This window comes from Lycium ferocissimum, chromosome 12, assembly GCF_029784015.1.
Source record: "Lycium ferocissimum isolate CSIRO_LF1 chromosome 12, AGI_CSIRO_Lferr_CH_V1, whole genome shotgun sequence".
Taxonomy (NCBI): Eukaryota; Viridiplantae; Streptophyta; class Magnoliopsida; order Solanales; family Solanaceae; genus Lycium; species Lycium ferocissimum.
In genome coordinates, this window is record NC_081353.1 from 49,259,479 (window position 1) to 49,272,497 (window position 13,019).

At 34.0% G+C, this 13,019-nt stretch overlaps 3 protein-coding genes across 10 annotated transcripts; all 3 read left to right on the forward strand.

Annotated features, from left to right (window-relative positions):
• Nucleotides 1-374: 374 nt before the first annotated feature.
• On the forward strand, nucleotides 375-3,584 carry LOC132040581 (uncharacterized). 4 transcript variants are annotated; one of them, XM_059431229.1, is made up of 8 exons: nucleotides 376-739; nucleotides 1,118-1,232; nucleotides 1,383-1,464; nucleotides 1,567-1,612; nucleotides 2,003-2,057; nucleotides 2,155-2,252; nucleotides 2,876-2,930; nucleotides 3,033-3,584. In XM_059431229.1, exons 1-8 carry the CDS (start codon nucleotides 401-403, stop codon nucleotides 3,209-3,211), a joined length of 969 nt encoding a protein of 322 aa, XP_059287212.1. In that variant the 5' UTR covers nucleotides 376-400; the 3' UTR covers nucleotides 3,212-3,584. The 4 variants fall into 4 exon arrangements, with proteins under 4 accessions (XP_059287216.1, XP_059287212.1, XP_059287214.1 ...); XM_059431233.1 differs by lacking the exon at nucleotides 2,876-2,930 and having other exon boundaries at nucleotides 375-739; nucleotides 3,033-3,169; XM_059431231.1 differs by lacking the exons at nucleotides 2,155-2,252; nucleotides 2,876-2,930.
• Nucleotides 3,585-4,125: 541 nt separating this feature from the next.
• LOC132040582 (uncharacterized) lies at nucleotides 4,126-7,188 on the forward strand. Of its 3 annotated transcripts, XR_009410722.1 has the most exons (4): nucleotides 4,158-5,705; nucleotides 6,067-6,181; nucleotides 6,388-6,469; nucleotides 6,573-6,631. XR_009410722.1 is itself a non-coding variant. In XM_059431234.1 (2 exons), the coding sequence occupies exons 1-2, from the start codon at nucleotides 5,367-5,369 to the stop codon at nucleotides 6,466-6,468; spliced, it is 420 nt and encodes a 139-aa protein (XP_059287217.1). In that variant the 5' UTR covers nucleotides 4,126-5,366; the 3' UTR covers nucleotides 6,469-7,188. The 3 variants fall into 3 exon arrangements, 1 of the variants encoding a protein (XP_059287217.1); XR_009410721.1 differs by having other exon boundaries at nucleotides 4,173-5,705; nucleotides 6,388-7,188; XM_059431234.1 differs by lacking the exon at nucleotides 6,067-6,181 and having other exon boundaries at nucleotides 4,126-5,705; nucleotides 6,388-7,188.
• A 3,100-nt stretch (nucleotides 7,189-10,288) lies between these two features.
• On the forward strand, nucleotides 10,289-12,458 carry LOC132039641 (uncharacterized). 3 transcript variants are annotated; one of them, XM_059430142.1, is made up of 7 exons: nucleotides 10,289-10,662; nucleotides 11,069-11,183; nucleotides 11,380-11,461; nucleotides 11,548-11,593; nucleotides 11,911-11,929; nucleotides 11,969-12,004; nucleotides 12,113-12,458. In XM_059430142.1, the coding sequence occupies exons 1-7, from the start codon at nucleotides 10,324-10,326 to the stop codon at nucleotides 12,295-12,297; spliced, it is 822 nt and encodes a 273-aa protein (XP_059286125.1). In that variant the 5' UTR covers nucleotides 10,289-10,323; the 3' UTR covers nucleotides 12,298-12,458. The 3 variants fall into 3 exon arrangements, with proteins under 3 accessions (XP_059286125.1, XP_059286126.1, XP_059286124.1); XM_059430141.1 differs by having other exon boundaries at nucleotides 10,290-10,662; nucleotides 11,911-12,004; XM_059430143.1 differs by lacking the exons at nucleotides 11,911-11,929; nucleotides 11,969-12,004 and having other exon boundaries at nucleotides 12,113-12,255.
• The last annotated feature ends 561 nt before the right edge of the window (nucleotides 12,459-13,019 follow it).

Consider the following 13,019-nt stretch of genomic DNA (forward strand, 5'->3'; position numbering starts at 1 on the left):
AAGTAGATTGGACATTGTAGGAAAATCAATCAGAGGCCTTCTTTTATGTCAAAAAGTACTCAAAATATTTATAGTTTTTCAAAAAAAATCTTTATTGATAAAAAAATGGGGTTCCCAAAAATGAGGGGCCTAAAACCTAGGCTTCACCCAAAAGCCGCCCTTGAAAATGGTAAGGGTCAACCCGTAGCAAACATGTTACATCCACCTCAGTTGAAGATTGCAAGATGTTTAACACCAAAGAGTCATATTCTGAGTTTACCCTAAGTTTAAAGCAAGGCACAGAACATTTATTTACACCATATATTAAGAAAGGCACTTCAGTGATTCCTTTTCTCCCTGCCAAGGCATTGCATCTATAAATTATTTGATCTTTCTGCAATGCTGCTATATATCTGTTAACATGGCACTTTCAGGTCAAATTATCTGGCAAAGTTTATCGTCCAAGCCAGATTTTAGGAGTCGCCAAAGCATTCCGCTATTGAAAACTCCGAATGCAAAAATCACCAAACTAAATGAACAAAAACTCAAAATAGGAAGTACCAGGAGCAGACAGAGGTCCTTGATCGCGCATTCAATGGTCAATCCTGAAATTGACAAACGTTCACTTTCACCATCCAACACAATCGAAACATTCTACGCTAGCATAAATAACAAGGACCTGAACCAACTGTCCTTGCTCATATCTGAAGATTGTTTCTTTGATGATTTCTCATTCCCTCAATCATTTCAAGGGAGAAAGGTTTGCTATTTTTTTCGCTAAGGGTATTCAAGATACAATATATATGTATAAAATGTGATTTTTGACCTATATATGCAATATAATTTTCTATATACATAGTATAATTTTCGGAGAAAGGTTGTTCCGCGGAGGCAATCCAGAATTTTGAGTTATGGGTTCTGGATTCTTGAAAAAGCAGTTTATCGATTTCTATATAGAATATTTATACGGAGTATATATTAAGTGAATTTCATAACACAAATAATTTCTTTTTGGCTAAAGCTACTGGATTCTATCGAATCCGTAACTAGAACTCTAGCTCTACCCCTGGTGTTCAATTGACCATCCTTCTATCTATATGTGCCTGACTCTTCAACTCCCTTTTGCAAATTTACGCAGGAGGCTTTAAAATTTCTGGAACAACTAACCACGAGCATGTGCCAAGACGCAGAATTAAGCATAGATAACATTTATGAAGGTGTTGATCTTACAGCAATAGTAAAATGGCATTTAGGTAAATAGTACCTTTTAAAGTGAATTACAATTGCATTTTTTAATTTAAGGAGTCATTATCATATCCAGGTACTTCAATTAATTATAACTGATTTCTAAATTTTTATAGCTTAAATGCCCAAATTGAAAGAGCATATACATGTTATTACAGAGTGGAAGAAGAAAGAAGTTCCCTTCACAAGAGGTTGCAGTTACTATGAATTATCAAGAGATGGAGAACAACTACTCATTAAGTAAAATAATCCACACCTATCAAATAAGTCATTTTAAATTTAATTTAAGCCTCTTACTTATCAGCACAAGCATACATATTGATGAACAAATAACGTTTGCAGGAATGCTCAAGTTATTTCAGAATCATCTATGATACCAAGAATTTTGGTATGTCTATAACCTGTTTTTTTTTTTTTTTTTTTTAACATTGGTAAATAGAATCCTCAATTCTCGAAGAGTTACTCACTACTAAAAAATCACGTTTTACCCACTGAAATTTCCCACCGAAAAATATTTGGTGGCTACTTACACCGAATGTCGGTGGGAAAAAAACTAAATAATAGTGTTTGCACATAGAAAAATCAGAAAGTTTCCCAGCGTTTCAGTGGGAACCTATTTTCCACCATGTATTTTTCCAGTGAGCTGGTTCGATGGGAATGAGGTGGGAAAATTATGTTTTATAACACAAATTTCCATTGAATGTCGGTGGGATAAACCTCTGTTTCTAGTAGTGACTGTTCCATTAACACGCCTTTTCGTTGTCCTGTCAAAAAACAGGCGGTGTTCAATATGGTAACTTCAGTATTTGACGACGTCCCTAAGGCTGCAAGGAGTATGTCAATCTTTTTTTGGTACATTTTAAACTATAATAAATTAAAAAGGAAAAGAAAATTCTCACGGGGCGTGAATTTTGTTTTTTCCCTTTGCAGGGTTTCTAAAGAACCACCAAGATAGAGTTCAAATGTTACTAAACGTTTGCAGGAATGCTCAAGTTATTTCAGAATCATCTTTGCTACCAAGAATTTTGGTATGTCTATAATCTGTTTACTTAACATTGGCAAATAGAATTCTTAATTCTCGAAAAGTTACTCACTACTAAAAAACCACTATTTTACCTATCGAAATTTCCCACCGAAAAATGTTTGGTCGGGTGGGAAAACCCTAAATAATACTCGCGCTGTCCCAATTTGAGTATCTTAGTTTGACTAGACAAGAAATTTACGAAATAAAGAAATACTTTTGAATTTTGTGGTTCTGAATTAAAAATGTGTATAATGTTAAAAAATGTCCTTTAAATCTTGTGGTTATTAACTTACTAGGTAGGATATTTGAATTGTCAGCACTCTTTTGGGGACAGACTAAAAAGAAAAATAAGTCACTTAAAATGGAACGGAGGGGGTAGTGAAAGAAAAACTAAGTTTCTCAATTTTTCAATGAGAACTGTTTCCCACCATGTTTTCCCATTGTGGTTCAATAGGAATGAGGTGGGAAAATTATGTTTTATAACACAAATTTCTCACTGAATGCCCGTGGAAAAAACCTCAATTTCTAGTTGAGACAGTTTCATTAACACACCTTCTTCTTTTTTTTGTTGAGACAGTTTCATTAACACACCTTCTTCTTCTTTTTTTTTATCCTGTCAAAAAACAGGTGGTGTTCAATATGGTAACTTCAGTATTTGACGACTTTCCTGAGGCTGCTAGGAGTATGTCAATCTTCTTTTTTTTGTCACATTTAAAATTGAATAAATTAAGAAGGAAAAGAAAATTCTCACAGGACTTGAATTTTGTTTTTTTTTCCCTTGCAGGGTTTCTAAAGAACCACCAAGATACAGTTCAAATGTTACTAAGTACTTACAAGATTGTTCTGCAACCATTCATCAGTCCAATTCTTGCATGGTACAAAAAGTTGTGGACATTAGCAATCACCTTTGTTGGACTCACAAACAAGTTAGTGCAGTTCATTATGAAGAATTTCAAAGAGTAGAACAGAGTCCCAGAGAAAATCCTAAGCGCGGTACAGTACTACATACATGCCATAGCTAATTGATCTAACCAAATTCCCCAAGAACCCCAGTTTGAGAATTTTGGCTATTCTTAAGCTTGTGGGTATGAATTGTTCAGCGCATAGGTGACACTAACGAGTGATTTGAATGCGTGATTTACTTGTGACACCAAATTCACAAATTCAGGATTTTGTCATGGAATTCGACCCGTCGAACTTGAAACTTTTTACAATACTTCCTCTATTCCAATTTATGTGAAACTTTTCCTTTTGTAGTCGGTCTAGAAAGAACGACAAATTTCTGTATTCAGTAACTACTTAGCTTTAAACTTTCTATTTTACTTTAATAAGTTAATTTATATAGCCGCACAATATATATGGCTTATTTAGAATACAAGCTTTTTAAAATAAAAATAAAAAATTCTTACCTTCATGCCTAGTCAGATACTATCAAATAAATTGGGATGGAAGGAATAATTATTTTAAAATACAAGGCCAAAAAGTAGCTAGTGAATGCTATTTTCATCGAAGTCATAATCGTTATGGCTTGAGAGTGGGAATCTAACCTCTGTATGTGATTTCTGTAAAAAGTTAATATGTCAAATTAGACAAAACTCACGTAAAGAGTATTTCAAAAAGTTGTTTTATGACTTTGTTCGTGTAGGGACAAGCATATGTGGTACGATCTGTAATGATCTAATATAAGGAAGCGTATTCCTATTATCTAGCCTAACTATAAAAAGAAAAGAGGAAGAATGGAGTGGGCGCTGGGAACAGAATCTCTAAAAAGACAAAGCAAAGAGCTTTAATTAATATCTTATATATATACGATTATTTATGGGTTAAGAATATGATTATTTATTTTTGAGATTAAATTGTGATACTAGAACTTGGATGTGGGATATTCGAATAGAATTGATTGGATTAATATACTCAAATTCTATCAGGTAGGTCAACATGTGTAGCAGTGCACAATAGGAGATGTATTGTTCTAGGTCGCCCTTCCTATTAGTCCGTTATAGCTTTGGAGGCTAATTGTCAGTGGACAATCAATCAACTTGGAATAAAGCTTCAAATAACCTAAACAGAGTTCTGGTGATTCGTCACAATATGCTATGATGGTGTTTATAATCATGTCTTGCAATTGTTGGATCGAAGATGCTATAGAAGCGTACTTGTTTGTTTTGAGTATTCAATGACTTGTCAGGAAGATTCACTTGTGAGAGCAATGGATTAGGGAAAATTGGCAGTATCGATAATGAATGACTGAAATCATGACATAGCTATTACAGATGTTTTCTAGCCATGTCATAACATATGTTTGATCAAAAAAGTTTTTCATTGAGTGAAATGCGAAGTTTAAAGTTAATTGTTTTTCCAACATAGAAATGTGACGTTCTTTTAGGGAATGGACTAATACAGAAATAGCACAAACCAAATTGGAACGAAGGGGCGGGGGTACCATTTTTATGCAATCCAGTAAGTAGTGAATCTGGCTATTACAGGTGTTTTCTAGGTACTATAAATTCTGAAGCTCCGAGGGAATATCTTCGTGATCAAGGTGCTGCATCACCAATTTAGCACGTCAACTGGCTGGTTAATTCCAACGATAGGGAGAATAAGAGTACTTTTTCTGCAACAATTACTTTTTGATCTGGAGTAATTTGTTTGAAGGAATTAAGATTTTGATCATAATGATATACAGAGCAAAATGGTTACACATGATTCATATAGTCGATTCCATCTTTTTTTGGGATCGAGGCATAAATCATTGATACTAATGATAGCTCATAATTTACAGTTCAATAAAAGGAGAATAAGAGATTGAACAATCACTATCTTTAGCCTTTAGGCTTTCCTAATGGAATGGTGTTGATGGTGATGATTTGAAGAGGTACTCAATAGCATGGAAGCAATAGAGTGGAAAGCGTTTACATCCACCTCTGTTGAAGATTGCAACATGTTTAACACCAAAGAGTCGTATTCTGAGTTTACCCTAATTTTAAAGCAAGGCACAGAACATTTATTTACACCAATATATTAAGAAAGGCACTTCAGTGATTCCTTTTCTCCCTGCCAAGGCATTGCATCTATAAATTATTTGATCTTTCTGCAGTACTGCTATATATCTGTTAACATGGCACTTTCAGGTCAAATTGTCTGGCAAATTTTATCGTCCACTCCAGATTTTAGGAGTCGCCAAAGCATTCCGCTATTGAAAACTCCGAATGCAAAAATCACCAAACTAAATGAACAAAAACTCAAAATAGGAAGTATCAAGAGCAGACAGAGGTTCTCGATCGCGCATTCAATGGTCAATCCTGAAATTGGCAAACGTTCACTTTCACCATCCAACACAATCGAAACATTCTACGCCAGCATAAATAACAAGGACCTGAACCAACTGTCCTTGCTCATATCTCAAGATTGTTTCATTGATGATTTCTCATTCCCTCAATCATTTCAAGGGAGAAAGGTTTGCTATTTTTTCGCTAAGGGTGTTAAAGATATAATATATATGTATAAAAAGTGATTTTTGACCTATATATGCAATATAATTTTCTATATACATAGTATAATTTTCGGAGGAAGGTTGTTCCGCGGAGGCAATCCAGAATTTTGATGGATTCTGGATTCTCGAAAAAGCAGTTTATCGATTTCTATATAGAATATTCATATGGAGTATATATTAAGTGAATTTCTTAACACAAACAATTTCTTTTTGGCTAGAGCTATCGAATCTGTAACTAGAACTCTAGCTCTACCCCTGATGTTCAATTGACCATCCTTCTGTCTATGTGCCTGACTCTTCAACTCCCTTTTGCAAATTTACGCAGGAGGCATAAAAATTTCTGGAACAACTAACCACGAGCATGGGCCAAGACACAGAATTAAGCATAGATAACATTTATGAAGGTGTTGATCTTACAGCAATAGTAAAATGGCATTTAGGTAAATAGTACCTTTTAAAGTGAATTACAATTGCATTTTTTAACTGAAGGAGTTACAATTGCATTTTTTAACTGAAGGAGTTACAATTGCATTTTTTAACTGAAGGAGTCATTATCATATCCAGGTACTTCAATTAATTATAACTGATTTCTAAATAATTATAGCTTAAATGCCCAAACTGAAAGAGCATATACTTGTTATTACAGAGTGGAAGAAGAAGGAAGTTCCCTTCACAAGACGTTGCAGTTACTATGAATTATCAAGTGATGGAGAACAAATACTCATGAAGTAAAATAATCCACACCTGTCAAAGAAGTCATTTTAAATTTAATTTAAGCCTCTTACTTTATCAGCACAAGCATAAATATTGATGAACAAATAACGTTTGCAGGAATGCTCAAGTTATTTCAGAATCATCTATGATACCAAGAATTTTGGTATGTCTATAACCTGTTTTTTTGGTATGTCTATAACCTGTTTTTTTAACATTGGCGAATAGAATCCTTAATTCTCCAAGAGTTGTAACACTGCTACAAAATCACATTTTACCCACTGAAATTTCCCACCGAAAAATGTTTGGTCGCTACTTACACCGAATTTTGGTGGGAAAAAACTAAATAATAGTGTTTCCACACAGAAAAATCAGAAAGTTTCCCAGCGTTTCAATGGGAACCTGTTTTCCAACATGTATTTTCCGAGTGAGTTGGTTCGATCGAAATGAGGTGGGAAAATTATGTTTTATAACACAAAATTCCACTGAATGTCGGTGGGATAAACCTCTGTTTCTAGTAGTGACTGTTTCATTAACACGCCCTTTTGTTGTCCTGTCAAAAAACAAGCGGTGTTCAATATGGTAACTTCAATATTTGACGACATCCCTAAGGCTGCTAGGAGTATGTCAATCTTTTTTTGTTACATTTTAAACTATAAGAAATTAAAAAGGAAAAGAAAATTCTCACAGGGCATGAATTTTGTTTTTTCCCTTTGCAGGGTTTCTAAAGAACCACCAAGATCAGGGGCGGATCTATGTAGTGGCATGGGAGTGCCACGCCACCCGGTCGCCTCGGTGGAAACTTTATATGTGTATGTATATATCTATAAGAAAAGGTATTTCTGCGTAAGTATGCCACCCGGAGTAAAATGTAGCCCATGGTGCCAGTGGTTAGGCACCACCTTTTCCGCCCATGGGATGCCAGTTCGACTCCTGCTGGTGTCTTTCCTTTTTCCTTTTTTTTTTTCTTTTTCTTTTCTGACACGTAATGTGATACCCTTAACATTTGAACAAGGCTTTTTATTTATCTTCTCTCAACTTGTACCGTCTTTCTTCCTTTTTATTTTAACCATAATAAATCATCTAAAATCTTCTCCTCTCTCTTCTTCAAAATTTTAGTAAAAAATTTTCCTGCAGCCCACTTCTGTTCCGTTGCTGTTCTTATCTTTAATTTTCATATTAATTTATTTTATTTAAATGGTTTAACACAATGCAAAAGAAAAGGCTATATTGGTCTTCTCACGGTGATTTAAAAGAGAAATTTTATTTATGTTGGCTCTCTTCATCTCAATTTATGTGGCGTCTTTCGGATTTTGAGATTCAATGAGTCTTACTTTGACTAGAATTTTTTCGTATCTTTTTTAAATATTTTGAATTATGATTATATTGACTATAGTACTTTTTTCCGGGTTCATGGTCAAAACTAAAAAAGATTTGATTCTCGAAATCTAAAGTGAACACATAAATTGTAATGACTTGTAAGCAGGTTGATGTACCTATCAGAGTTCTATATAATATTTGAAATAATATTTGTCTATGTAACTCAAACAAATAATCCGAACCGCAATTCAAAGTTGATCAAGTCATCAAACCGATCAAATGCTTACTTTATTTGGACCATGTAAATTACAATACGTCTACATTTATATCGAGGTAACACCGAACCTCCAGTGCAATCCATGCCTCCGGCCAAAGAGATACGATTCAAATGTTACTAAATACCTACAAGATTGTTATGCAACCATTCATAAGTCCAATTCTTGCATGGTACAAAAAGTTGTGGACATTTGCAATCACCTTTGTTGGACTCACAAACAAGTTAGTGCAGTTCATTATAAAGAATTTCAGAGAGCAGAACTGAGTTAGAGAGCAAGTTCAATATTAGCCACAGCTACTTGATTTCGGTTTCACCAGCATGATGATTTGATTGCCTTCTTGGGGGTCATTGTACCAACTTTATCAACATTATTTACAACTGTTGTTTTGTCGGTAAAATAAAGTTGTTATGTAAATTGGTTTTGATTTTATGTAAAAAAAACATCGAAAAAACGAACCAAATATAATTACATACATACATATATATATATGAGCAGGGGCAGTTTAGTCAATTAACATATTTTTTTCTTGGAGCGAGTAGTTTCTTAAGGGGTGTGCAAATGGCTAAGTGGACTCATTTTTTGATCCGGAGAGAGTATATCCGATCCATATCATACTTGGTCAAGAATTTCTTCTCCTATAAATTAATTAACAATGAAGCACATTGTATTTCCAAAGTAACCTAAACTTCTCATAATAGTCTTCCAATATGAGAAACCACAGTCAATTTGTTTTTTCCTGCATTGTTAACCAACTTTCAAAAAAAAAAAAAAAAAAAAAAAAAAAAAAAAAAACATCAAAGAAAGCTCATCAATCATCTTCTTCTTTATCCCTTTTAAACATTAGCTCATCCTTATGGATTCGACATGGTAGTTGGTATATACCATCTTCATATAGTTTAACACAACCACGTATAAGTAGAGTGCAAACCCTATCGAATCATATCTCACTCCTTCTGTTCTCATGTCCAACAGCAGACTCTACCTTGAAATTTCAAAACTATTTGGGAATTGGAACGCAGTGTATCAAGTTCAACGTGACGCTATAGAGGAAAGTACAATGAGGCAGGTGCTTAGTATCGCTGAGTCAAACAAGGGTCATCATGGAGTGTTGGAATTATCTGGGGATGTAAAATTGGTATACTGCCATGTTTTTGATGATAGGATTTTGTTTCCGGAAGATCATGGTATGGTGCCAGCTAGTAATTAAGTTCTCCATGCAGTTATTAAAGAAGATGGAGATTGATGAACAAAATACCAAGCACGAATATATAGTGTGTCTAGAGGAGCTTGTGAGTAGAACATTACAGTTGAGTATAAAAGTTTGCCGACTCTTTATAGTACTCTTTTATAGGAGAAGGTATTTTGTCTCAAACATCATAGCATTATACGACCAGCCCAAACAACAACAAATATATATTCCTCACTCTCAAACAAGTTAAGATCGACTTTATGAATTCTCACTTATTATGCTTGCTCATTTAAGATCATAGCATTATATGATGAACCAAATATAAGATTTAAATAAAAAGAACTAATCATTTTTTGACAACTCATAAAGATCTAGCTTGGTCTCCTAATTGCTATCAACACCCTAAGTAAACACTCATACTAAGTGTTAATTTGAGGAATATTTAGGTGTTACACATTAAAAAAAATTGATTCATTTTGAGACTGCTTCAAAGGATAATTAGATAATATCCCATTCGACTCGAAGCAAGTAACCAGGCCAATTCCATGTACTCTTTGGGAAAAAAAAGTTTATGTCTGGTAACTAATGAATTTAAAGATGAGAAAATTATAGTAGTTACTAATGATATAAATCGCACAGTTCTCAAGATTAAAGAAGGGAAACCTCTGTTTTTATTGTACATTGTCATAGACCTAATAGAGACAGATCAAGAATATTAAAGCTTGATAGTTCGATTTTTAAAATTTTATTATTGAAACTATTGCATTTTCAGAATTATGGGTTCGAAATTCTAATATTTGTTGAAATTTTAGTAATTGTTACCTAAATATATAAACACTCTGTGTCAAAAATGGTAGGGTCCACCCGTAGCAAACATGTTACATCCGCCTCTGTAATGAAGATTGCAAACATGTTTTACACCAGAGTCATATGCTGAGTTTACCTTAATTTTAAAGCAAGGCACAGAACATTTATTTACACCATATATTAAGAAAGGCACTTCAGTGATTCCTTTTCTCCCTGCCAAGGCATTGCATCTATAAATTATTTGATCTTTCTGCAATGCTGCTATATATCTGTTAACATGGCACTTTCAGGTCAAATTGTCTGGCAAAGTTTATCGTCCACTCCAGATTTTAGGAGTCGCCAAAGCATTCCGCTATTGAAAACTCCGAATGCAAAAATCACCAAACTAAATGAACAAAAACTCAAAATAGGAAGTATCAGGAGCAGACAAAGGTCCTTGATCGCGCGTTCAATGGTCAGTCCTGAAATTGGCAAACGTTCACTTTCACCATCCAACACAATCGAAACATTCTACGCCAGCATAAATAACAAGGACCTGAACCAACTGTCCTTGCTCATATCTGAAGATTGTTTCTTTGATGATTTCTCATTCCCTCAATCATTTCAAGGGAGAAAGGTTTGCCCTTTATCTTTTTCTATCAATAACATGAATTACAGTCTTAATCCAAGTTGCAATTTACGAATTTTGTAAAGGTGTTTAGCATTTAATATATACATATAAAAGGTGAAATTTAACCTACCCCTTTATACACAGTATAATTTTCCGACGAAAGGTGTTCAATAGAGGCCGGTCCACAATTTTGAGTTTATGAATTCTGATTTTTACAGAAGGCAGATTATTGGATCCTGGATAAATTGTTTATACATATTAAGTGGATTTTTTGTTTTGGCTAAAGCCACTGAGTTCTGCCGGAATCGTAACTAGAACTGTACCCTTGGTGTCCAATTGACCACCCTTCAGTCTATGTGCCTCCGCTACGGCTTAATCCGTTTATTCAACTTGCTTTTGCAACTTTATGCAGGAGGCTTTAAAGTTTCTGGAGCAACTAACCACAAGCATGGGCCAAAACACAGAGTTAAGCATAGACAACATTTATGAAGGTGTTGATCTGACAGCAATAGTTAACTGGCATTTAGGTAATCACTACTTTCTAAAGTGAATTATACTTGCATTTTCTTAAGTGATCATTATCATAAGTCATAACCAAAGACTGCGTAAATGGATCGATGACGACAAGTGTCCAGTGATGACTAAATTTAATTATAATTGACTCATTTCTAGAAATATATAGCGTAAACACCCAAATTGAAAGTGTATACTTTGTTATTGCAGAGTGGAAGAGGAAGGAAGTTCCCTTCACAAGAGGTTGCAGCTACTATGAATTATCAAGAGATGGAGAACAAATACTCATTAAGTAAATAATCTACACTTATGCCATTTTAAGTTTAATCCTTTTTATCAGCACAAGCATAAATATTGATGAAGAAATAATGTATGCAGGAATGCTCAAGTCATTACTGAATCATCTATGAAACCAAAAATTTTGGTATGTCGATCACCATTTCTTTTTTTCTATATATAGTCAAACCTCTCTATAAATATTTTTTGGCTGCTATAACGAAATGTCGTTATAGAGAACATCTAACATAATGTAACATGAAAAATCGGTTCTAAAAAAAACTTGAGCGTTACAGCGAAATGTTTTTATAGATGATGATTGTTATAAAGAGGTCTGACTGAAACTAGATAACTTTAACTGTTTTACATTGGCAAATGGAATCCTTAATTCTTGATCAGTTACTGTTTCATTAACGCATCCTTCTTCTTTTTTTGTGCCTCTTTTCTTGTCCTGACAAAAAACAGGCATTGTTCAATATGGTTGCTGCAATGAAGTTACCAGGTTCAAAAAAAGATATGGTAACTTCAATTTATGATAACTTGCCTGAGACCGCTGCGAGTATGTCAATTTTTTGTTTTCTAGTCACATCTTAAAATTAAATAAATTAAGAAGGAAAGAAAAATTCTCACAGGGCATGATTTTTCTTTTATGTTTTTTGCTTTGCAGGGTTTGTAAACAATGACCAAGTTAAATATCAACTGTTACTAAATACTTTCAAGGTTGTTCTGCAACCATATATAAGTTCAATTCTGGCATGGTACAAAAAGTTGTGGACCTTCATTGTCACCTTTGTTGGATTGATAAACAAGTTAGTGCAGTCCATTATAAAAAAAATCAGAGAGCAGAACTAAGTTAGAGAGCAAGTTCAATATTAGCCAGCTACTTCATTTGGATTTCAAACCAGCATGATCATTTAATTGCCTTCTTTGGGGCCATTGTATTGTAATTTGTACCACCTGTATCAACATTTACAACTTTTTTCTTTCTTGTCAGTAAAATAAAGTATATCAAATTTGTTTTTTTTTTTTTTTTCTAAATTAAAGAAAGTATGTGTAAAATTTCAGATGGATTCATGGTTTGAATTTGCTCATTGATGGCATAACTGAAGTTCTAATTTGCCTTGCAAGAATTGTCCTGCAAATCATCATATAATGACTGAAACAGGAATATTTCTATAGGAGACACTCATCTTGAGAAGCAGAGGCGGATCTATAACTTAAGCCTTCATGAGTTTAATCTTTAAGATATTTAGCATTGAATTCATTATGTTTTTAAAAGGGATAAGGCATTGAAACACACATAAACTATGGCTAAATTACCAGCTACACACTTAAGCTATGTATGACCCCATGAAATTATTTTCTTCATATTATTTACCATTCAGTAATTATTTGGTAAAAGAAAAAGGTTAAAACACAGCATGTGCAAACACGCACTTGAAGTTTGGATGGTTACCTAATATAAATTTGTGACCAGGGGCGGATGCAACTTTAAAGTATCGGGTTCATCTGAACTCTGTACTTTCTTTGCGGAGTACAAATTTATGTATAGAAATTCACTAAAATAGTGTAAT

Bases quoted from the DNA above. Each gene is read 5' to 3' on its own strand.
- LOC132040581 (XM_059431229.1), top strand. From the start codon at position 401: ATGGCACTTTCAGGTCAAATTATCTGGCAAAGTTTATCGTCCAAGCCA. The intron at 1,465-1,566 runs GTAAAATAATCC...TAACGTTTGCAG, and splicing joins GGAGAACAACTACTCATTAA to GAATGCTCAAGTTATTTCAG. The intron at 1,613-2,002 runs GTATGTCTATAA...GTCAAAAAACAG, and splicing joins CTATGATACCAAGAATTTTG to GCGGTGTTCAATATGGTAAC.
- LOC132040582 (XM_059431234.1), top strand. From the start codon at position 5,367: ATGGCACTTTCAGGTCAAATTGTCTGGCAAATTTTATCGTCCACTCCA. The intron at 5,706-6,387 runs GTTTGCTATTTT...TTGTTATTACAG, and splicing joins AATCATTTCAAGGGAGAAAG to AGTGGAAGAAGAAGGAAGTT.
- LOC132039641 (XM_059430141.1), top strand. From the start codon at position 10,324: ATGGCACTTTCAGGTCAAATTGTCTGGCAAAGTTTATCGTCCACTCCA. The intron at 11,462-11,547 runs GTAAATAATCTA...TAATGTATGCAG, and splicing joins GGAGAACAAATACTCATTAA to GAATGCTCAAGTCATTACTG. The intron at 11,594-11,910 runs GTATGTCGATCA...GACAAAAAACAG, and splicing joins CTATGAAACCAAAAATTTTG to GCATTGTTCAATATGGTTGC.